The sequence below is a fragment of the Martes martes genome, assembly GCF_963455335.1.
Source record: "Martes martes genome assembly, chromosome: X".
In the NCBI taxonomy this organism is placed as follows: domain Eukaryota; kingdom Metazoa; phylum Chordata; class Mammalia; order Carnivora; family Mustelidae; genus Martes; species Martes martes.
Genome location: NC_137897.1, coordinates 14,736,900 through 14,762,439, shown reverse-complemented (window position 1 = coordinate 14,762,439; position 25,540 = coordinate 14,736,900). Strand labels below are relative to the sequence as shown.

At 40.3% G+C, this 25,540-nt stretch overlaps 1 protein-coding gene across 1 annotated transcript in view; it reads left to right on the top strand.

Moving 5' to 3' along the window:
• The window catches only part of BCLAF3 (BCLAF1 and THRAP3 family member 3), a 58,109-nt gene that overhangs the window by 10,896 nt on the left and 21,673 nt on the right, over window positions 1-25,540 (top strand). Inside the window, exons 2-8 of the mRNA XM_080794915.1 lie at window positions 6,390-6,463; window positions 9,817-10,389; window positions 10,762-11,430; window positions 19,350-19,525; window positions 21,017-21,131; window positions 21,840-21,903; window positions 23,354-23,469. Of these exons, the coding sequence (XP_080651041.1) occupies window positions 6,423-6,463; window positions 9,817-10,389; window positions 10,762-11,430; window positions 19,350-19,525; window positions 21,017-21,131; window positions 21,840-21,903; window positions 23,354-23,469 (1,754 nt within the window). The 5' untranslated portion in view covers window positions 6,390-6,422. The remainder of the gene's footprint in view (window positions 1-6,389; window positions 6,464-9,816; window positions 10,390-10,761; window positions 11,431-19,349; window positions 19,526-21,016; window positions 21,132-21,839; window positions 21,904-23,353; window positions 23,470-25,540) is intronic.

The following is a 25,540-nucleotide window of genomic DNA, read 5'->3' as shown; positions in this document are numbered from 1 at the left end:
CAGCATAAACAGATTTATCTACTGTCACTGACATCCCCTTCTCCCTGGCCACAAACCCTGCTGGTGTTTCAGTCTTTTCTCTCTTTGTGTCCTGAAGCTGGTTCCTTTTATTAATTTTGCTAGTCACAAGTAAATTACTTTATTTATTTTACTTTTTTAAAAGATTTTATTTATGTATTTGACAGAGAGAGAGAGATCACAAGTAGGCAGAGAGGCAGGCAGAGAGAGAGGGAAGCAGGCTCCCCGCCCAGCAGAGAGCCTGACGCCGGGCTCAATCCCAGGACCCTGGGATCATGACCTGAGCTGAAGGCAGAGGCCTTAACCCACCGAGCCACCCAGGCGCTTACTTTAAATCAGAGATTGGCAAGCTTTATCTGTAAAGGACCAGATAGTAAACATTTTAGGCTTTGTGCTCCACAGACAGTTTCTCTTACATATTTTCCTCCTCCTCCTCCTCCACCACCTCCTACAACAACAACAACAACCCTTTAAAAATGTCAAAACCGGGGGCGCCTGGGTGGCTCAGTGGGTTAAAGCCTCTGCCTTCGGCTCGGGTTGTGATCCCAGGGTCTTGGGATCGAGCCCCGTATCGGGCTCTCTGCTCAGCGTGGAGCCTGCTTCCTCCTCTCTCTGCCTGCCTCTCTGCCTGCTTGTGATCTCTGTCTGTCAAATGAATAAAATCTTTAAAAAAAAAAAAGTAAAAACCACTCTTAGGTTTTTATTGTATGGTTTTAAATGAACTCTCCTCTTTTATCCATTAAGCCCCTGAGCCAGTACTTTCCATTATTAGCTGATGTGCACTAAGCAATTGCAAACAGAGTTAACTTTTTAAAAATGTTTTATTGAGATGTAATTTGCAGGTTTAAAGTGTGCAATACAGTGGTTTTTAGTATGTTCACAGAGTTGTGCAACCATCTTCATAACATCTGATCTAATTTCAGAGCTAACTTTTTTTATAGCTTTGAGGTGTAATTTATATGCAATAAAATTCACCCATTTTCGAGTGAATAGTTTGAATTTTAATAAAGCTAGTTTTAATATATTGAAGGAAAATATTCTGAGTATTTTTGAGTCTTTTGAGTATTTCTGAGTCTTTTAAAAAAGACTTTATTTATTTATGGGGGGGTGCGCATGAGCAGGGGGAGGAGCAGAAGGAGAGGGAGAAGCAGACTCCCTGCTGAGCATGGAGCCTGACGAGGGGCTCAAGAGCAGGACCCTGGGTTCATGACCCAAGCTGAAGACAGATGCCCAACTGACTGAGCTGCCCAGGAGCCCCTGAGTAATACTTTTTTTAATCACACAGTTAGTAAATCTTATTTTCTCTCAAGTCATCCCCACCTTTTCCTTTAAGCCAGTAGTTCTATATTCCTTGTGTTGGGTCCCCAATGTTGGGTCCAAAAATGGGTCCATGGTCAAAGGAGCGAGACTGATACAAAGCGAAGGTCAAGCAAAGCTTTAAACAGACCGGTCGGGGCTGCCCCTTATAGAGAGGGCGACCCCTCCCTGCCTCACAGACTAACTTTTATAGAGCAAAGGCCATGTGGTTGGGCCTGGCCACACACAGGTGGGGAATGAGATTGTAACACACAGAGAAAGCTGCACAGTCATGCTAGGTCACACACGGGTGGCCAATTGAATTACAGTTCACCCCATAGTAGCTATTTGAACTAGCCTATCACCTTGGTCAGAATTGGCGCCCAAAAGGCGGGGCCCACACTCCTTGGTAGCTAGGGAGACAGTATGCGCGCTCTACTGATTGGCTGTCTCCACCGGACCCGACTCATCCCTGCTTTCGCCATTATCTCCACCTGACCTGACCCACCCTTGTATTTGGGCTTTGTTACCTGGGACTGGTTTCCCCGGACTTGCTTTTAAGTAAATTCCCCTGGAGGGGGCAGGGTCGGTTTAAGTTTTACTGCATAAACAACAAAATGGCTGTTCAACCGAAGTGGGGCCGCTCTGGCTAAATAGGCCCTTACACTTGAACCAACAGAATCTGGATCACTTGGGAACTTGATAGAAGTAAGTCCCGCCTTTGGGGTAGGGTCCAGCAGTCTGTGTTTTAACAAGCCTTTCGGGTGATTCTATTGCACACTGAAGTTTGAGAGCCACTACTCTGAAGGCTATTGTTGTGTGGAATTGCTGGGCTATGGGATATGAGTATGTTCAACTTTAAGTGGGTGCTGTCAGCTCCTTGCAAACTGGTGAGTACTCACGTACACTCCCTAGCAGTGTATGAGAGTCCTCGTTGTTCCACATCTTACGGCCACAGGTCATGAGAGTTTTGTGTTCTATGATAAGTTGTTTGGAGTCTTTCTGCTTACTGAAACAAACAGAGTTATTTAAACAAATAATCACAATGCATTTAAGTAATCTCAGAATAAGCCCAGAGTTCCCAAGAAAAAAAACTGGGGGAAAATAAGATAGTCAAGGGAAGAATCCCTGAGGAGATAATGGTGGAACAGTCCTGAAAGAACAGAGATTTGTCAAGTAGAATGAGAGAAGGCCATCTGTGTGGTAGGGGGAGCATGGCCTGATCAGGGAAAAGCAGGTGGCGTGGTGTGGAGGACTAGTAGGGTATGTGGAAGAAAAGACATACATAAGGTTGGGAGAAAGATAGGAAGTGACGAGATATATATGTTTTTTAAAGATTTTATTTATTTATTTGAGAGAGAGAGAGAGAGAGAGAGAGAGATTGCACACGAGCTTGGGGAGAGGCAGAGGGAGAGGGAGAAGCAGATTCCCTGCTAATCAGGGGTCTGGCACAGGGCTCCATCCCAGGACCCTGGGATCATGACCTGAGCCGAAGTCAGAAACTTAACCGACGGAGCCACCCGGCGCCCCTAGATATATATGTTTTAAATTTGTTTAATCTTTTATTCATTCCTGGCCATTAGGGTTATAACTAGTTAGGATGTTCTGTTTTTTTCCTTTCCTATTATAAATAAAGCTAATATTAAATATCTTAGTATATATAGCTGATTTTTTCCTTTTCAATTATTATCTTAGAGTAATAAGTTTAAACTGAAATTATTAGATTAAAAGAAAGTAGGCTTGATTAGTTTCAGAATTTCTTACATATTTCAAGATTATCCATCATTAGGGAAATACAAATCAAAACCATGAAGTACCACTTCAACCCACTAAAATGGCTATTATCAGAAAGGCAGACAATAGCAAATGTTGCTGAGGATGTGGAAAAATGGGAATCCTCATACATTGCTGGGGGGAATATAAAATGATGTAGCTCCTTTGGAAAAGTTTTGCAGTGTCTCTAAACATAAGGGCCCCTGGCTGGCTCAGTTGGTTAAGCATCTGACTTATGATCTCAGCTCAAGTATTGATCTCAGGGTCACGAGATCAAGCTCCACATTGGGCTTCATGCTGGGTATGGTGCCTACTTTAATAATAATAATAATAACAATAATAATAATAAAAGTTAAATATAGAGTTATATGACTCAGCAAGTCCACTACTAGGTATATACCCAAGAGAAATAGAAACATATGTCCACACAAAAAAGGATACACAAATGTTCATAGCAGCATTATTCATAATAACCAAAACTATAGAAATAACCCAAATGTCCACTGGGAGAGGAATAAATAAATAAAATGTGTTATAAAAAGAATGAACTACTGACTGATACATGGTAAAACAGGGATGACCCTTGAAAACGTTATGGTAAAGGAAAGAACCCAGTCACTAAATATATATTGTATGAGTCCATTTATATGAAAGGTCCAGAAAAGGCAAATCTGTAGAACAAGAAAGTAGATTAGTGGTTGTCAGGGGCTGATCGCAGGAGGGAAGGAATGGGGAGCAGTTGCTAATGGGGTTTCTTTTAAAGGAGATGAAAATGTTCTAAAATTAAATTGTGGTACTGGTTGTACATCTCTGTGAATATACTAAAAAACATTGAATTGCACCCTTAAATGAGTGAATTCTATGGTATGTGAATTATATCTCAAAAAAACTGTTTTTCAAAAAAATAAATAAAATGGAGGGGTACCTGGCTGACTCAGTAGAGTATGCAACTTCTGATCTTGGGGTCATGAGTTCAAGCCCCACATTGGCCATATAGCTTACTTAAAAAAGTAAAAATAAAATAAATGAATAAAATGGGAAAAATATATTATTTTCCAGAAAAATTATGCTTTTTCATCAACACTAGCAATATTTGCTGTCATCCCCCCTCACCAACCTTGGGATTTTAATTTGTGTTCAGCTTCATAGGTATGAACTGATACCCAAAGCTTCTTGTTATAAATTCGCTCAGTAGAATGTAAACTGCAGAAGACAGGAATTTTTCCCTATTTCTCATCATTGCTATATCCCCAGAACAGTGGCTGGCAAATAGTAACTCAGTAATATTTGTTGAAGAAATACATTTTGATAGTTTTTTTTTTAAATTTTTTATTTATTTATTTGACAGAGATCACAAGTAGGCAGAGAGGCAGGCAGAGAGAGAGGAGGAAGCAGGCTCCCCACTGAGCAGAGAGCCCGATGCGGGGCTCGATCCCAGGACCCTGGGATCGTGACCTGAGCCGAAGGCAGAGGCTTTAACCCACTGAGCCACCCAGGTGCCCCCATTTTGATAGTTTTAATGAAAGAATTTTCCCCTTTAGTTAGTGTCTTAATTTCATAGTACCTCTGAACTAATTGTTTACACTAGCCTCAGTTTCTTTTTGTTAAGAGGCACTGTCTAAATAAATGAATGGTATTGAGTGTCCTGGTGAGTGATGTGGTTCTAGTCCTTTAGCCTTATATACTTTTACTTTCTTTTGAAATTCATTATAACAGTAGCTTGCAGATGTTTGACTATGGGGACTCCCTTTTTAAACAAGTGTCCACATAATTATAGTTGTGCTTTTTGTATCAGTCAATGGAAAAACTACAGAGTTACAAGAACCTATTTGTATTTTAACAATGACCATACTGTCTTCAGAAATTTACAAAATAGAGGTTATAATATATGAGACACGTACTTATTCCACAGTCTGTGCATGCTGGCTCCCTGTATTACACATGAATCCGTGGCAGTAATTTTGAAAGCCATCAGTAGTTTAGGGCCAGTAAGTTGGGAACTACTTAATTACAGTACAGAACTAAGGAGGATTGCTAAAATGTAAATAATAGCTAGTATAAAAGATTATACCCTAATCACATGTTTAAGAAATTTGGTTCCTAAAGCTATCAGCTTCTTTTAAAGACTTACTATTTTTTTAATTAAGATTTTATTTATTTATTTGACAGAGGGAGCACAAGCAGGGGGTATGGGAGAGGGAGAAGCAGGCCTCCCTCCGAGCAGGGAGCCTGATGCGGGGCTCGATCCCAGGACCCTGGGATCATGACCCCAGCCAAAGGCAGACACCTAATGACTGAGCCACCCAGGTGCCCCAAGACTTACTATTTTAAAAATCAAGTTCACATAACTTTTAAAATGTACTTATTTGACATTATTTGTTTTACCAAAAAAAAAATAAAAACCAAACTTAATGTTTAATCATGCTTAATCAAGTTTTGGTTTACATACGCGGTGGAAGTTAGGTAGCAATTTAGTACTATAATTAGGTATTGTAACTCTTATTATCCAGCAATTTAAAAAGCAGGATGTATCATCAAGTAACCCTGAACATTTTGACTGTGATTATATGAAGTATTTTTGTACACGGTGAAAGACAGGAAGGTCGTAGTGGTTCAGATGGAGGAGTTCAGGGTGAGGATGTCCTCTTTGTGGAACACTTCCGTAGCAGTTGCTGCGCGCCGGGCACCATCCTGAGTGCTCTTCGTGGCAGCTCAGGGGCCATCACACTGCAGTGTGTTTGGCTTTTGGGGCCTGTTTTGTGTGGCCCTTGAGCTAAGAATGGTTTAAATTTTTAAAATTTTCTTTAAAGATTTTTATTTATTTATTTGACAGAGAGACAGCGAGAGAGGGAACACAAGCAGGGGGAGTGGGAGAGGGAGACACAGGCTTCCCGCTGAGCCGGGAGCCCGACGTGGGGCTGGATCCCAGGACCCCGGGATCATGACCTGAGCCAAAGGCAGAGGCTTAATGACTGAGCCACGCAGGCGCCCCTGGTTTAATATTTTTAAAGAGTTGTTTTTTTTAAAAAAAGGAAGAAGGAGGAGATGAGGTAAAGACCTGATATGGCCCACAAAGCCAACTCTTTGGCCCTCTACAGGACAAGGTTGCTGACCCCTGATTTAGTTCATTCTGTCCTCACAACATTCCAATAAGGTAGGTTCTGTTATTACCATCCCCATTTTACAGATGAGGAAACTGAGACACGGACAACTTAAGTAATTTTTTGTTGGTGGGATTCACTGCTTTTGGAGCAGATTGCAGGCTGTTTCTGTAAACTTGCTAATACTGTGTTTCTTTGCAGTGTAAAAGCGGATGGTGGCTCAAGTGTCAGAGGATGGCACGGTCACGCTCTCGATCCCCCAGGTGGAAACACAGGTGAGCAATTCTTAGTTTAGCAGAGTAAACTTGGGATGTACCTTGACTTTCAAGTTCGCTGGTACTGTTATGAACCTATATTAATAAGCTCATGGGACCTGGTTATTCACAGTAGGTACTTTGCAGTGATAGCGGTTGTTTTTCTAGATTCTGAAAGCTGACAGCTTTCTTTAATTATGGCTGGCAGCTTGAATTAATCCATAATAAAAAGAAATGCAATGGCCACAGCAAGGGAGAGTGAGAAACATCTATGAGTGTTACCTTTTTTTGCATCAGTAAGTGGTTTAGAACTCCTGAGTGGTTTTTTTTTCCATTATCAATATCTTTGAAAAAATCGGGAGTTAGAAAATCAGGAGTTACCTATTTCTTCTTCATGGCAGAATAATAGAGTTTGTTTTTTTTTTTAAGATTTTATTTATTTTTTCAACAGAGAGAGATCACAGGTAGGCAGAGAGGCAGACAGAGAGAGAGAGGAGGAAGCAGGCTCCCTGCCAAGGAGAGAGCCCGATGCGGGGCTTGATCCTAGGACCTTGGGATCATGACCTGAGCCGAAGGCAGAGGCTTTAACCCTCTGAGCCACCCAGGGGCCCCAGAATAATAGACTTTTGAATAACTCAGTTGTAGTTCAACTTTCTTCTTTCCTGGTTGGCTGTATCAATAGTATATACATACAGTTAGATTGGAACAGCTCAACCAGTATTCATTACATACATGCTCCAGGTTCTGAGGCTACAAAAGCAACATGACATCTTCTGGGGCCTCAGCAAGCATGCAGACTGGCTGGGAGATTGGCACCACAGTCAGCTGTGATGCTGTGGGTTCAGCACAGTGCTACTGACTGGGACAGATATTCTGGGTCCACAGAGAAGGGATAATTCTGCTTTTGTGGAGGGAAAAAGGGGATAGTAAAGTCTTCAAAGAAAAGATGAAATTTTAGCTGATCATTTAAGGATGGGCAGAATTTGTACAGGCAGAAACAAAAGACAGAAGTATTCCAGTTTGGGGGGTGGGCAACAGGAGCAACGGCACAGAGCTGTGAAAGTGAGTAGTACATTCTGGGACTCAAAAAAGGATCATAATTACATATATAAAAAGCAGACCATAACTTTTCCTGTTAATACAACTTGGCCATTGTGCTTATTCTACAGTGACGAGTCAATCGTTTCTTTTACAATTTTCATTTTGTAATCCACAAGACCAAGTTGTAACAGGACGGAGCTTCAGGAAGAAAGGGGAATGTCAACATGAATGAGTTTAATATGGAGGCCATCACAGAGGTTGTTTTGTTTCACCCTTTTGTGATAGGCCCTGACGAAAGGGCACAGAAGACCTGCCAGACTTAGTGCCCAATTTCTAGATTCCTTCTCAGGACTCTGTGCCAAAACCTGTAAAGTATCTGATATTTTACGTTACTTGCAAGCTAACACATTAGCCTGCCACCGGGCAGTCCTGGGTCAGAGACGAAGACCTTTATGACTCGTGGTATGGCGGGCAGCCTGAGCATCGTGTTCCTGTGTTTAGTCCCGAGTCTCCCGGGGGTGGGAGCTGCAGAGCGAAGCCCTGTGGTGTCCACACAGCTAAGGAGCCCAGGCCTCATCAGGGGCGACAAGCAAACCCACCCAGCCTTTGCCTTGGAGGAGACGTAGCCTGGATAGCAAACAAATTGGCTCTGTTTTCCCGAGGGAGGCCCTGTCTCCATCGTCCCACGCTGCGGTGTCTTGGCACAGAAGCCATCAGTACCTCTGCCTACCAGGGCAGAAGGCAAGAGACCCGTAGAGAATTGTCTCCCAACAGACTCCTCTGATCTCTTTTGTTTCTTTAGGAGAATTGAAAATGATAGTAACCATTCCGGCAATCTCCTTAAAAAAAAAATCCCCTGATGTGAAATATAATAACGAAGCAGTATTCATTATGAGGTAAGGATTAAAGTAAGAGATTGAGTATTTCGTCCGGTCTGGAAGACCTGTGTCTCTGGCTGCCAGCTGTTCTGCTTAGTGATGGAAGAGATGCACTCTTCCAGAAGGTCCTCAGAGGCTCTGCTTGCTTCTTCCTGTGATGAGGTGCTGCCAGCTGGAAGACAGAGTTCCTTCGTCAGCTAAATAATGCACTTGCTAGTACGTCTAACTTGGTGACTCCAGAGGCAGATATTGCCAAGTCTAGTATAGAAATCCCAGTATGAACACGAGGGGCATAAATCTGCCTCCTTTGTCATCAGGAGGACACAGACGTGTCACTGAATGGAAAGGGTCTGACTCGTGGTCGCTCCAGCTCCCTGGCAGCTTCTGAAGGTGGGCAGTAACGAAAGCTGCTAGCGTACCTGCCTTGTTGATTAGAAGACATTAAGCACTTGGGGAGGCGATTGGGACATTGGACAGGTTAGATGGGAGGAAAGGTCCCCAGGTTCAAAATTGAACTTGATTGTATTCCAGATAGTGGTGCTCTTTGCTCTGGAAGTCCAGGAAGCTCAGACTAGTTTCCCTGGATACAGGAGCCTTCTTCGTCCTCCGTGGGAATGAAGTCTTGATGTTGGCAATGCTGAGGTATTAGGGAAGGTCGTTGCAGAAAAAGTGTGCTGCTCCTGGGGAGCACAGTGGCTACATTAAAGCCCACATTCATCGAAGTTATAAGCTCTATTGCAACAGCACACGTAGGGGAACGGGTCTGGGAAAGAACAGCAATTTATCTATGTTAGTAGTATTTATGGAGGACCTAAGTATGAAATTCAAGCCTTAATACCTTCTTCCCCCTCCTACTCCACACACCAAATATGTAGTTTTTTGCTCCGTGTTATAGCATCAGTAAAAAGAACAGTCAATCAATTGCGGAAACTGCGAGGTCAGTCTTGAGTCTGAGTTTGGATTTATTTTGGTATCGTAAACTCTTAGAATCTAATTTAATTTCAGAGGTTATGTTCAGTTTCCCGGAGACTGTCCTACACATTTATCAGTGTGAATCTAGCTTTCCAGTTGCTTGTTTCTTCCCTGACTGTTGAACCTAATACAAGCTTTTGCTGACTGGCTCTTTTGCCCAGACTTTGCTGTGGGCAGTCTTCCAAAATGGATCTTACTGTGTACCTAAGCTGGTCCTCCTCCAGCAGGGTGGGTGTCCTCAGCCCATTTCAATATGCACCTGGGACACGTTAGTTCAGATGGAAAGAATATGCTTGTTGAATTGGCTAGAGCAGTAGTCAGACACCCAGATGGACAGTTTAGAATACAGATATAGCAAATTGATGAATTTGATATGAGTGGAAGAAGCAGTGGGAAGCAAATGTCTTATTTAGGTAGTTCATATTAAGATAAACTTTGTTTATTGTCTTTAAATGGACTGAACTTTTCTGTTTCTTGACACAGGTCTTTATCACCAGTACCTAGAAATTCTGAACACTACAAGCAAAGACATTCTCACGGGCATTATGGCTGTGAATATAGGAAGGATCCAAAAAGACCCATCACTTGGCGAATGGACAGTGAGAAGCATGGACAGAGTAAACCAAGGATTCCTTCTCGTGAAAATGTGCATTACCGATCTTACGAACACAGACCACCTTCCCCAAATTTAAGAAGAGACTCTTTAGAAAATGTTTATACTTACAAGCCTTACCGAGCATACTTGTCAGGAAGAGGGGATGGTAACAGAAGATCTCACTATATGCCCAAATACTCAGAAGACGTACCCTACAAAGAGTACCCGAGGAATTGTTATTCCCAGAAAGGAGAAGGAAGGTATATTCCTGATGACTACAGAGTCGGAGGAAGTGGAAAAGGAGGGAAACCGCCTCAGAGGTCAATGGCAGATTCTTCTCGGTTTGAAGGAAAGTGGCATGAAGATGAGTTGAGGCACCAGAGGATACAAGATGAAAACTATTCTCAGTCACTGAGAAGAGGCTCTGAAGACTTTGAGAAAAGGAGCTCTTTTCCGAAGAGGTATAGGAAAACATTAAACCTGGGTAATTTGGTATAAAGCCTCAAGTGCAAAAGTCTGTTTACTTTATGGTTGAAGAGAACCACCTTGAAAAGCTTTTGTCTAAAAAGATAAAAAGCACTGTAATGTAATTATGGCCCGCTGGTAGTAATGAAGTATTTATTTTTAGAGTAAATCATGTTGATGGCTAGAGTTGTAACAAAAGATGGTATATTCCTCTTTGCTACCTTGTGCCTCTATGAGTTGGCTTGAGGGATTATAGTTAACTTGCCACTGCATTCTGCATTTAAAGCCATGCTGCCCAACATTCCACACATGTAAATTCTCACTTTCTTCTCTCTAGTGCAAGTGTAAACTGCTTTATGTCAACACAGGTATCCTGAGGATCGTGATTTCAGAAAATATGGATACACATCAAAAAGACCTAAAGATGTGGAGAGGTATGAAAACAGAGAGCCTGCCAGGAGCCCTCAGTGGAAGTTCGGGCATTCTCTTCCATCTTACCAAGAGAAGAAAGAGCAGCGGAACCTTGGACCACACACTCATCGACGTGCTCAGAGGGAACCGCCGGAGACCAGTTCAGCAACCAAGGTATCCTGTGACTATCGCCACAAACGCCGTAAGACCTCAAGTGGGGACCAGGACTTTCCGGATGGAAGAACTCAGAAGTACTCTAAGGAGGAAGATAGAAAGTACAGTTCTCAAAAAGGCCCTGAAAATAGACAGTCCATTTGTTTTAATGCTGGAAGAGGGAGAGAGACTGAAGGTGGGCAAGTGAAAGAACCTTCCAAACCATCTAAGAAAGACTGCACTGACTGCACTGCCTCTGCACATTCAAGTAAAAGTGATGTTGGCTTGAGACCCTGCAGTGACAAACGGAAGGAGAAAGGAAAGAAAGAAGGGGATGGCAGAAAAGAGAGCAACTCTTCCAGTACCCAACTTGATAAAAGTAAACTTTCCAATGTGAAACCTTCATCCGCCAGTCTTAGGAAGAAATCACTTACTGTTAAAATAGATGTGAAGAAATCACTAGATACATCCAGGTATTGTTTTTGTTTTTTCTTAGCACTGTTTAAGAAAAATATCTGTTTCCACCACCTTTGTTTGAAGCTTTGAAAATGGAATTAACAGTGTATTTAGACTCCATTGAGCAGGGAGGGATTGCCTGGATTTTTCACGGAAGCCCTGTGATGAGGATAAATCCCACGATTAGTAATACAGAGTGATCTCATGTCTGCTGGTTTCCGCATTGTATCTCAAGATACTTTTTGGGTGCAGGGCGCTCTATGGAGTTGTTTGTCTTCGTGAATTTATGTGTTTTTATGCTGCTAGATTTTCCGTAGCCAGGGATACCTGGGTGGAGTTCAAGGAGACCTATTTCTTGCTCAGTTTCCCAGAGCCCGTTTTTTCCCTGTTGCCTCATATCCAGAGAATTTTTGATTTGAAAGGGCCATTCACTGGCCCTGATTTTATAGAGGAGGAAAGCAAGGCCTTGAGAGAAGAACCCACTTGTGTAAGTCAGAGCACCTGCGGCTCAAGGAGGCAGGTGACCTAACGTGGTTCTTGCTGCCTTTTCTCTTTGATGATAATCTTTCTCTCTGATGATAATTATTTATTGGTGGACGGTTAAGTTGTGGAAGAGTTTTGTGGGGCTGGATTTACTTATGTATAGACTCATCAAGTATCCATAAAACAAAGGCAGTTAATGCCCTCGATACTCATGTTCTCAACTATTGATATAACTTTTTTCTCGCAAAACAGTTGGTGCTCAGCCAACTAGATTCTCCTAGGTAGAGGAAATTAGGCCAGAGTCTAGAAAGAGGCCTATTTATAAGACATTCGCTTTAGCTCTTAATGATCCTTTAAGAAAAAACAGACCACCCAACAGTAGGTTATATTTTGCTACTGTGGCTTGCGTGCTTTATTCCATTATGCATATTACCTCTGTTTATGGATTCCGGAAATAATAAGGCCCTGCAGTTGGTGTTGTCAGCTAAGTCTGTTCATTACCTTAAGATACTACCAGTATGTGAATAAAAAAGTGACGGGCCATGCTGATTTGGTGCATTTATGTTCACTCATACTTGTATTGCAGTCAAAAATAAAATGAAACAAAATTAAGGTCAGGATGTGACAGGGAGGGAGGTGAACCCACAGTCTCTCTCTCTTTTTTAAACAAATATATTTTGTTCCTTTCTTAAAGTTAGATATGGCCGTCTCCCTCCCTTATGATCATTGTACTTACAAAAATATGAAATATACATGTGTATATTTATATGTGCACAGAAAGCACTTATAAATAGGATTACATTATAGAAAGTTGGACAAATAAAGAGAGGAAATCACCCATAATTCTACTCCCCTAGGACAGTTTTATTAATATTTTAGTACAGCTCCTTTTGTTATTTTTCTGTGTATATTTTTACATGGTTTTCATAATACTATATTCATAATTTTGTATCCCATTTCATATAATAAGTCTTAAATCATTTCGTACTATTATATTTCCTACTAGTTCTTAACCTTAAGAGCACAAAAACCACTGTAAGCATCAACTTCAAGCTTTTTTCCTTCCAACATTACACTATGAAAATGTTCAGACACACAGAAAAATTGAAAGAACTGTGCAGTAAATCCTATATACCCACCACTGAGCGTCTACAATTAACATTTTAGTCTACTTTCATAATCACATTTCTGTCATCCATCAATCATTCCATCCTGTTTTTTCCATACCTTTCAAAGTGAGTTGAAGATATCAGTACACTCCCCTTTAAATACTTCAGTATTTCATTTTGTCTACAGGTTTTTCCTTTGGAGGCAATATTGCATCAAATCACAAAAATCTTGAATTTTTTATTTTTATTTTCATTTATTTATTTTTTATTTTTAAAGATTTATTTACTTGTCAGAGACAGCACAAGCAGGGGGAGCAGCAGGCAGAGAGAGGAGGAAGCAGGCTCTCTACTGAGCAGGGAGCGCGATGCAGGACTCGATCCCAGGACCCTGGGATCGTGACATGAGCCGAAGGCAGATGTTTAACCAAACTGAGCCACCCAGGCGTCCCAATCTTGAATTTTTTAATAGAAGTAATGATACCCCCATATTTAATAATGATGTTAAAAAAGAATTAATTAATTTAATTCTTTAACTTAAAAGAGAATTAATAAATTGGCTTAACACTTTTGAAGAATACTAGAAATACCAATTTTGAGGAATTTTGCTTAAATAGACCTTAGAAATATTGAACACAGTTAATTTTATAATTGGAAGAAGAAATGGAAGCTTGCTTTTCATCATGTATCACAAAAATGAGCTTCCCAAAATTGAAGCTACTGTATCTTTTCTTTTGAACTTATAAATCATAATTTTGTGAAGTTTATGACCTGTCAGCACGTGTCTGAATTACCTGACAAGGACCTGTAGGATGGCTTGTATAGTAGAGCTAACACTGCAAGTCCTTCCTTTTCAAAGACCTGAAGAATAAATAACTTTATAAATATATGCATCCTGTCAGTATGATAAAGCATAGTCAACAAAATCTTTCTCTCTGATGATAATTATTTATTGGTGAACAGTTAAGTGGTGGAAGAGTTTTGTGGGGCTGGATTTACTTATGTATAGACTCATCAAGTATCCATAAAACAAAGGTAGTTAATGCCCTCGATAGTCATGTTCTCAACTATTGATATAACTTAGATTTTCCTCTGCTTGAAAAGATTAAAATAATCATGGAGTGGAGAGGGGTGTATTTGTTGGTTAAAATCCAGAGGGTTTATCCATTTTTTGGAAGTCTTGAGATGGTTGTTTGATGCATTCATTTACTTTCTTAGCTTTGGTCACACGTCAATGTATGTTCTTCCACTTATCAATGTAGTTGAAGTCATAGGTGATTAGGCTAGTGATTTTTCTAGATTCCAGTTTGTATCTAGAACAGCAGTAGGTAGACACTTGTTCAAATGTTCACTGCATTGTTAATACTTCGTTTAACAAAGGCTATATTCTAGTGACCCACTTTGTCAGAAATTGCATTATCAGAGGTAGACATTACATATGAGTCATAATTACATGCTTCAGAACGTAAGTTAGGAAGTTGTAATATGAAAGATTCTGTGAATGCTATTATGAACTCCAAACACTGTTGTGGACGTACTGGAGTCTTCGGGCAGATGAAGGGAGTTTTGGTTTTGGTTTAATGTTGGGCGATTAGGTGAGAGACTGAACCTTGGTCAGGCTAGTAAGGAAGTGAGAGGCAGGAGCAGGGGAGGGGGTGGAGGTGGAGGGGGGCCGGAGAGCTGTCCCTGGAGGAGAATAAGCTGCTGTGGATGGACCTGAGGCTCCTTTGACCTCCCTGGCCGCTAGTACTCGGTGTCGAGGATGGGAAGGTTGGCTAGCAAAGTTGATGTTCAACTGAGCTTATCAGTCACATTTGCATATAATCCTTTTATTTCCCAACCGCCAACCCCAGAAGAGATATAGGAAGGACCTTCCTACCCGCCTCAGGTCTTTCCCCATTCTGAAGGGGGATGAGGTGGATGATAGGACCCAGAAGACATTGGAGCCCTGATGCTCTAAGGATGGGGGTGCTACACAGGTGGGGGAACAATGTCAAAAACATAGCAAGGGTTGAAGGAAGGTAACCCAGTGACCCAAGTTTTACCTACTTACGATAAGCTGTGGGTGGAGATGCTTTTGTGATAATACAAACCTGCTGCCTCACTGTTTTGTATCACAAAAAGCTAAGGTTTTCCCCCATGGTATTTCTTTTTTTTTTTTTTTTAAGATTTTTATTTATTCATTTGATAGAGATCACAAGTAGGCAGAGAGGCAGGCAGAGAGAGGAAGAAGCAGGCTCCCCGCAGAGGAGAGAGCCCGACGCGGAACTCGATCCCAGGACCCTGAGATCATGACCTGAGCCGAAGGCAGAGGCTTAACCCACTGAGCTACCCAGGCGCCCCTAAAAATACATTTTTAAAAATAAGAAATCAATTGAGAGTAGCTTCCCTTTCGTGTCTGTTTTTCACCCTAGCTTCTCTTAGTGAACATTCTGTTTCAGGTTGGGGTGCGTAAGTTTTTGTCTTCCACTGGGTTCCTGAGCAGCTCTGTGACATCAGGCAGACCACCTGGCCAGGCCTTTTTGGGCCCAAATTAACCTGCAGTTCCTCCTGGCCTTACAACTTTGCTTCTATCGGCCATGTGTTAGTAGCTGTTAAGGCTGAGTTGACAAGCTCATCATAGAATTTTCTGAACTTTTGTATGTATTTGAGATTTCATATCATAAAAAATGAAATATTTAAAATTTAAATTGGTCTAAATAAAGTTACAATTTTAAAATAAAAGTGAGCCAAGAAAGTTTTAAAAACACAGTTGAATTGGCCTCAATTAGAATTTTGAAGTCTGTCATCTTTTTAGCTGAAACTCTCATTACAAATTGTCCAAGTTCTTTTCCATTTATCATTTATTCATTCAGCAGGTACTTTTCTGAAGACTAAACCTTGTGTGAGACAGCCTGTTAGGGTACCCTGGGCCTGCCGGCTGGCATAGGAGTCTGTTTCTCCTCCTCTGGTCCAAGAGACAAGAGGGCGATCTTTGCAATACGGTGGAGCACTGAGTGATACACAAAGTGGGGCTCAGAGGATCCCAAGCTGGGGGACTCCGGGAAGGTTTCTTTCAGGAGTTGTAGACATGTGAGCTAGGCTTCCAAGATTTTAAACATGTGGAGAGGAAATGAAAGATATTTTATATTTATAGGTTAACAAAGGCAGGCAGCACACACAGGAACTTTGAGGTGTGCTTCAAGGGGTCAGTAAAAGGGAATAGAGGGACCGGAGGCTGTGAGGCTGAGACCGCCACAGAGGCCGCCTGACCTGACAGGATTAGCTGGTGAGAGGCGGCAGGAAGCTCAGTTCCGGCTGCTGCTTTCTTTCTGTGAGACGGCTTGGAAGGGCACTGGGGTTGGGGAGGCCAGTTATGGGACTTTTGTGAAAAAAGATGCTGAATTAGAGGAAAGGCGGTCTCCCCGACCCTTTACCCTCAGCCCCAGAAATGCTAAGTGTCTTCCCAGGAAGACAGGAGCAAACGGATAACTGGGAGAGAGCTTTGTGAACTACGGGAGGCGGGACAGACCGTCAGTTCTTGGGAGAAGACTGAGAAAGGAGCACTTGGTATGTGTCACGTGGATTCTGTTACCCATGATAAGCTTCCAGAGGGCGGGGATCATCCATTAGATTGGGTTGTTGTTGGGCTTTTTGTAATTGTTTTTGCCATGCAGTTGGGGTTTTTTTGGTAGATCTTAACTGTGAATAAGAGGAAATTAAGATGTAACGTGGCTTTTTATGTTTTCCTAGTTAGTATGCACAACATTCAGTGAGAACGTCAGGGAAAATATCCTTAGGGAAGAAATACCAGAACAGGTGGAGCTGGAGGCGGGAAGAGAGGAACCTGGAAAATTTCGTTAGACCAGTATTAGAAATAGTACTAGAATACAGGTGTTTGGCTATATTTTAATTTTTAAAACTGTCCAAAATGTATCCCAAATGAGAACATTTAGTCTTTTCAGCTTACCTACTTGTATTGGAAGTATTTCTTGAAATTAATAACTTGTTACTCAATACCTGTCTTAGGAAATCGTAAAAAGGAAAATGTGAACCAAGAGGTGATTAAATGTACAAATGTAAATACCTAGAACATTTTGCGTTCTCCAGTTTCAAGAAGCTTTTTGTTACAACAAAGCCATCATAATAGTCTTGAAAAGACTAAGATTTCAGGTGATACAATTTTAGTATTTCCTGGGAAGTCACAGTTTGAACATTTTTTAATTAAAAATCTTGCAAGGAGAAACTCCAGATAAATGGACAGGAACTGTAAACACTAAAATTTCTGGGATTAAGTGTAGCTATAAACTATACCATAGCGCTCCTGGGGATTGAGGGTTGGGCATGGAATGGGTATAAGAGTTATACCAGTAATTAACTTGGAATAAATGACAAGCAAATTTTAATAATTACCTGGTAGAAAACTGGAAACCTTTATCAACCTTTATCAGAGAAACTGAGACTGCAGTACAAAATATTATCAACTGATTTCCCGTTATGGACAGATCATTTCTGTAGCTCTATTTGAACATCTTCTTTTTCTCCTATAAAATGTTTTTAAAAGTAATTTGGGGGCGGGTACGGAACAGGCTTCTTGTACCGTTAAACACGGTATTTGTAATTCTTGTTAATGGAGGTTGTCCCGGGGCCGTTGTAGTTTCCAGTGTTTCTCAATGAATGTCTCTCAGCAAGTTACAGGATACACAGTGGGAAGCTTGGAGCAAATCAGGGGGAAAGAAGGGAAAGGAGTGTCCTTCTGACGAATCAGGGAAGCCACAGCAGTGGCATCATGCTGCTGCACAATCACTTTCCCGGGTTTCTGCTTCGCCAGGGAGTTGTCTCGACAGTGTCGGTTTGAGAGCGGGGAGCATAGGAAGTCATATGGAAGCCTTGCCTCTGATAAGTTAAAATGGGCACATAAGACTGTCTCATTAGAGGAGTTCAGAAGTTTAAAGAGTATCTGTAAGCTCCCCATCACCCTGGAGCAGTGTTAAATATATGGCTGTTAAGTGATGTAGTTAGTGAATCTGTGCGCCTGCACACCCGCGGGCCCGGTGTGTATCCACCTGATTGATACTTGTTATTTATTCCAGGGGTGCTGCTGTTACTCAAAACACATTTCAGGGCTCTCTTGGGGGGGTTATCTTCAGAGTCTGTAACATACTCATGAAGAACCCCAGCACTTGTAAATCTCAGTTCTTTGGGTAGTGAACATGAGTTTTGGGAAGAGGGAAAAGCTATTTAGAGTTAAATGCAGAGGAGTAAGATGGCTGAAAGCTAGTTAGTGCCGTTTTGGGTCCAAAATGAGGTATAAATATAAAATAATGAGACAGTTTCTTCTGTGACACATAATCTGCCTGCAGACAAGGGATTTAAGTGTAGTTTTAAGCAAGAGCAGCTTTCTTGGAATAAGGTATAGTTTCCCGTTATGACACTTGGAAAGATTATGTTCATACAGACACTCAGCTTCTGGGATGTAAAAGCAAAACAACCAAGACAGCCATTGTCCCAGTGTCATAGCACCTTCCCCATAGGCTACTGTAAAGATGAAATGAGGTAATGTTTGCAAATGAGTTCTGAGCCCCTGTGTTTGGCTTGCAGTAAGCCCTCAGTAACTATTAGCTGTATGTCATAATCATGACTTCATGATGATTCCTAAAGGTCAAGAGAGCTTTTAACACAAGTTATAAAGATTCAGAAAGCATTAGAGTGGCAGGACAGCTGGGGTTGTGTAAGAAATGGTAGCATTTCTTTAAGGATACATTTAGGGTGAACACTAATTGGTTCTAACGATCTTAACTTTGCTAACATCTAAGACTATTTGCTGACAGTTTAGTGAGATTTTGTAAGTGATTAATCTCACCAGAGTTTGATTTCAAAATACTGAGTTTCTCATTGCTGATTTAGAGGTATAAGGATTTTTATGAAGTCAAAAAAGTTACTGTGTTTGATACCAGCTTTTAAAGTGTGGTAGTACTTCAAGATAGTATAAACTTGCTGGATTTACAATTCTATGGACATTTGGGAGTAAAAATAATCTAAGTGATTATTTTTTGCATATTGACCTTTGATGCCTTGGTGTATTTTTGGAGGTAAAAATTGTTTAACTTAGAATTTTGAGGATTTTATTACTAAAGTGGCAAATATTTAATGATCTCTGATTTGAAAAGGAGAGTGCAAAACCATGGGTCTAAGGCTATTTCCTCCTGCGCATTATTGCACATGTTCTATGGCATACAGTTTAGTGCCTTAACTATAAGAAAAGATAAACATCTTTTTAGTTTTATAGCTATCTTGGTTAATTTTAATAAGTTCTTTTCTCAGTAAAATAGTTTCAAATTTAGTTAAACATTTACAAATTATTCTAGGGTTGCTTCTAGCTATTCCACAGAGAGACAGATGTCACATGATTTGGTTGCTGTTGGCAGGAAAAGTGAGAACTTTCATCCAGTGTTTGAACATCTTGACTCAACTCAGAATACTGAAAACAAACCTACAGGAGAATTTGCTCAGGAAATCATAACTATAATCCATCAAGTTAAAGGTTGGTATATTTTGCACATACATTAGGGATAACACAAAAATAATGTACTGATTTTTCACAAGATATAGGTAAATATCTGTGATATAGTAATACTAATTAATATTTCATTATAAATTAGGTCATTAATAAGGAAGTCTGTTATAGAGAGTGTAAGGTATTAATTCAAGCCTCGTTCTTCATGTGTTGTTCCAATAACCTGGTACTTCAACTCATAGTAGATTACAAATTGAAAGTCAGAAAGGGAGAGTTTGGCTGCGGCAAGACAGAGGACTACTGAGAGTTGCAAGAAACAATAACTGATAACCAAACAGGAAGGAGGAAGCAACAAACACCGTATATGAAACTTGACAAGAACTCTGGAAGTCTAGGTATTGTGGTGATATTCTTAAAGTCCCCTGAGGGCATTGCTGAGACCTTGTGCCATAAGGGTGAACATGAAGTGATTGACGAAAGAGTCCGGTTTGATTTGCTTATACTTTATGGCATCAGGGAGTTGCATCACAAATACTTTAAATATTTGCATTTAATAGTTTTGTTTTAGCTTCTGGCCAATTTCCATTAATTGGAAAATTCAGTCACGTAGAACAACTTTCTTCATTGATGCTGCATAATAAAGCAATGATGGGTATAATAAACTGGAGACCTTCAAGAATTTCAAAATTCTTATTTTCTGTTTCTTACTGGATATTTGCACTGATTTTATTTTTACCTTCATAAACATATTTTGAGAACAGATTATTTTCTCTGAATCCTTCAAACTAAGGCACATATTTACTTTGAAGTATGCAGTTTGTCTGAAACAGTTCACCTTCTCAGTTCCAGCCCCTCTCGCCCAAAGGAAGTGTGATTCTTGGCAGAAAGGGAGGTGGTATTGCAGAAAAATCCAGGCGATTGTCCCAGAACAGGAACAGTAAGTTAGAGAAAAGGACTGCTTAAGTAGCATTCTGATGGGTCAAGTGTATTATCTTTCTATCCTGTTAAAACCCTTGTAGCATAGCTGTTTCATAATGTCTTCACAAACTTCAGTTAATGTTAATTCAAGTACAATGGCAGTAGGACTCCTTCTGTGATATGTAAACAACATTTAGCATTTGTTGAGAATTGTTCTGATGTTTCAGGGTTGTTTTTATTTTTTTCCTCTAGGTGAACTATAAAACTCTGTACCATCTTTACTTCCCAGTATACTAAGGTCTTACCTGGGAGAAGAAAGGTCCTCGCTTTGAGAGAGGTTTTCCTCCAGCAAATAAGCGGGCAGGTCAAATAGGAACAGAAGCCTTGTGTTCATAAGTCAGGCATTTTTTACTGTTGCTTAGGCTTGGGAAGGCATATGAGCGCTATAAATTAGTCTGTGGAATAAGTTTAGGTCCCACTTATTTCCAAGAGAAAAGAGATTGGACTTTTTTTAACAATCCCTTATTCCTGTGCTTATATATAATCTTTTAAGCAGAGTCAGTTTTACACTGAGATAAAACTCTTTGTTTCCTTTTTCAGCAAATTATTTTCCATCATCTGACATTACTCTGCATGAGCGTTTTTCAAAAATGCGAGATATACAAGCTGCAGATGTAAATGAAATTAAATTGAATTCAGATCCAGAAATTCACAGGTAATGATTGATTATTGTATGCCCATTTAATTCTTGGGACTAAGTCTCAGAAAGATTTGGGAAGGTGCTACCTTGTGGGCTTGCTGTAGACTCTAGGACTCTTTTCCTACCTAAAAGCCAGGACTAACCCAAGCTGGTACTGGGCCAGTGTACTTTGATGGAATAGGTTGTATTAAAGCCATTGAGTAGCATTGTTTAAATGTGTAGGACTTTGACAATCTTTACCTACCTAACTTTGATTCTGCTGTGTCTATAGTAATTGCCTACTGAAGTTATCACTGGAAGAATGAAAGACAATTGTCGAGCCATTGAAATCATGGGTTGCTTCATGTGGTCAGAAATGGCTGTTCTGAGGGCAGCCGGATGAAAACCTATGTCTTCTTCTGCTGGCACCTGGCCGAGCAGGTGGTGTGCCCTGTCTCGTGAGCTGAGCTGAATCAATGTTAGAATGCAGTAGATCACCGGAGCAAAGTTTAAGGTTACACAGACTAGCGATTTGAGAACCACTGAGGTGTCACTGTGATGTTGTTCACAGCATATGTGTGTCCTGGGAGACTGCCGTGTAGATGAAAACCCACCTGGTGGCGGGTTTCTTTTGCTTCCTCCAAGACACACCAACTTTATTTCGAATTCCATTCTCTAGTAATGGAATCAAGGTATCCGTGTATAACATAATTATTTAATTGTAATATGCCTTTATTATTTTAGGAGAATAGATATGTCTTTGGCTGAGCTTCAGAATAAACAAACTATGGTATATGAACCAGAACAGGTAAGTGAATACAATTTTTGCTGAAAGAGTTTCACGTTGTTGGCATATTGATGGAAAAGCGAACTGGTAATAGAGATTTTTAAAAAAGGGAATCTGAAATTTACAAAGCTCTCCAAAGGTTCTAGTTACTGGCCAGGTTGCAGAGAGAACACTGACAAAAGACAAAAATATTCCCTAAGAGAGACAGTCCCTAAGGGTAACAGCTTTGTGAAGTTGACATAAAGTTACAGCATTTAATATTCATTCTAAAACGTCTCACTATCGTAGAGCTTGCGGAAAGTATGTTTGATACCTACGTTTTTCCCAAGCAGTCATGTGGAATATTTTTTTAAATTGTATGTGGATGAATGCAGAACAATGTAGTTTAATTTGATACTGCCCTTCTGTTTACTGTAGAATGTATGAAAAATTCTGTGGAATATGAACTAGCGAAATAATGGAAATAACACTGATTTTTTGTATTGCCATGCTCTGTATGCCCACCCAACACTTCCTCAACCCGCACCTCCCCCCCATTTCTTTGCTAATTAGAAAAACTCTGTGGACTAGCCAGGGAGGGGCAAGAAAACTGGCTCTCATTTTAGAAGTATATCAAGTTCTCAAAGAACTGCTAATTTATTCACTGAGAGTGAAATGTTTTTATAGTGGAACGATTTTAATACGTTTCTGATAGAATATGTAAATAATTTTTTCACTTGTGAATGATTACAATTTTTATTAAACTTACAGAGGTAGGTTGGTTTATTGAATAGGTGCTATTTTCAGAAAATATCTATTCGTCAAAAAACTGTAATCAACTCATAGGAAATTTGAAAAATCACCTCTAAGTCAACCACTTAACACAAAATATCATTTGATCATCTTTTATTGTAGTCTTACATCTGGCATTTTAGCATAGCTGCTATCATAGTATATTAGTTTCAGATGCTTTTTGCTTTTTACTTAATATTGTTGCTTTATGTAAAATCTCTGAGTTCCCCATGACTTTTTATGATTGAAGCTTTTTAAATTTTAATTAACTTTTCTCAGTATTTTTTTCATATTGACTTCCACATAGCCTATATTAATCTATAATTCAAATGTTTGTGCTTTATTACTTTGACTTAAATTTCCCATGAAATCATTCTTCCCTTCTCCTGTAAATTTATTTTACATTTAAGTTGCTTTCATTTTTTGATGATTTTAAATCTATCACTTTGAATATATTTGGGTAGATAGCCATTTCTTTGGGATAGAGTCCCACAGGTAGGATTCCTGGTTCATTGTTATGAACTTTTCTGTCTGTGCATTGTCAATTGTGTCTCAAAATATTTTAATCGATTTACACTACCATTAGCAGGGTGAATACAAGGTAACTTATTTAGGACTTTTACTTAAGGTTCTTATTAGATATGGTCTTTGTGCAACTAACAGTAATGTGAATGGTTTGTCTTCTGTCAAAATTCCTCAGACTCTGGTCAAAATAATAGATCCAAATGATCTACGACATGACATTGAAAGAAGGAGAAAAGAGCGGTTACAGAATGAAGATGAGCACATTTTTCACATAGCTAGTGCTGCAGAGAGGTAATCAGTAGATGAAAAACATCCTATTATCAGGGAGCTTTTGGTTTTAGCATATTTTTCAATTTTTGTGTGTGATGATTTTCATTTTAGTGTAGGGATTTAATCCTTCAAATCCATTTTATATGTTTAAGTGAAATCTATTAAAATGTTTCAAAGTTATTCAGTGATCATCATATGCTGTTTGATTGAAACAACAGAAACACAGGGGTAGGTGAGTATTTGAGGTCTTTGTAATTCTAGAAAAGAGTGTAACAGCTTTTTGATTATTAGCAGGTGCCAGGACCTGCAAGTTTATGGACTGTTTGACTCAACCTCATTGAAACTCTAATATACTCTGCCCTTTAGATTCTCGTCCTTTTTGAATATTACAGAATTTCCTGAGGTCAATACAGTTCTCTTTTGGAACTGTTCATGGATGTCTGATCACAAAGCAGAGGCAGGGGTAGTAGAAAATGTGGAGGAAACAGGAATGGAAATCCCACCTCTGCCATTTTACAAGCTGTTTGCTCGTGGGCAAACTGGCTTTCGTTTCGGGAGCATTTTCCTCTATAAAGTGAGAAGAGCCAATTTATAATGTGGACAGGTGAGAAATATTAAATGAGCTGGCACAGGCAAAGTACTTAAGGCATGCGTGGCAAACTGATTATCAGTAGATCCTTGTTTTTCTTTCCCAACTCTGTACTTCTTTTAGGAGCTCTGAGTATTACTAGATTGGCCTCCATTTATCTCTAGTTCTAAAAACTAAAAACTATGCGGGATTCATGGCAACTCTGGGACCCCGTATGATTATGAGGTATAGTTGAATAGGACAAAATTTCTAATTTGCCCAAAGTTCTTCAGACTGTTTGGGTCTCTCAGAAAACAGGGGTGTGTGACTAGGAAGGACCAGTGCTAATTCTCTTCCCATAATTCCTTAAAATCGAATTACTAAGATAACTGAGTAGACTTAAACCAGGTCTGTGGCTAACTAGGTCTGAGTCACAATACATGGAGCTTGTTCAAAACCGGACTTGCTGCTGATAGTAAGTTTGGAACTCATTAAAAGATAGCAAAACTGTGTGTTCAGGCATATAAAACAACTGAAAATAAAATAGTTAAAATCTTGTTCCTTGGTGGGTGGGAGTCTCCGGCTTCCTGATGGGACGCAGCACGACTGTGCTCTTCAGTGGCATAAGCTCTCTCTCATGCTTTTCTTAACTCAGCAAGTATAAGAAACTCAGTGTGCCAAGAAAGAGGATTTTCAAACCAGATCTAAGATAATCAGCATTTTATAAAAACCATGTAATGCTTCAGAATGTATCTCCACCCTTTGAGGTGAGAAAGGGCTTGAGCCCTGGAGTTGCACCTCAGTTCAACACGTGGCTCTGTAGACAGCTAGCTTTGTGACTGATCCGAGGCAAGTTATTTCGCCTTTATTTCCTCCTACATCAAATACAGATGAGAAGCACTCTTACCTCCTGGTGGTGGTGAAGATGAACTAACGTGTCAGGTGTAAGGGGCAGAGTAGCCGGTCAGCGTTAAGTGTTATTAGTGTTCGCTTTGAGGATGGCGTGTAGCACGCCAAGATGGCTCTCTGCAGTGCCTTTTGCTGGGCGTGTTGGACTGTTTTATTGGTATTGGACAGCTGCTGTGGCACGAGGATTTGTTTTAATTGAGATATTACTGATCATAAAATTCATCCTTTCAGAGTGAATTTACTGGTTTTTAGTATATTCACAAAATTGTGCATTTGTCACCACTGTCTAATGGCAGGACGTTTTCACCACTCCACGGAGAAGTCCTGTAACCCTGTAACCTGTTGTCATTCCCTATTTCTCCCTTCCCTCAGCCCCCGGCAACCACTCACCTACTTTCTGTCTCTATGGATTGTCCTATTCTGGACGTTTCATATAAATGCAGTCGTATAATATGAGGTCTTTTGTGGCTGACTGCTTTCATGTAGCATATTGTTTTCAACATTGCTGCATGTTGTAGCATGAATATTCCTTTTATGGCTGAATAATATTCCATTGTATGGATAACCACATTTTGTCTGTCCCCTCACCAGTTGGTGGGTGGTTGGGTTCTTTCC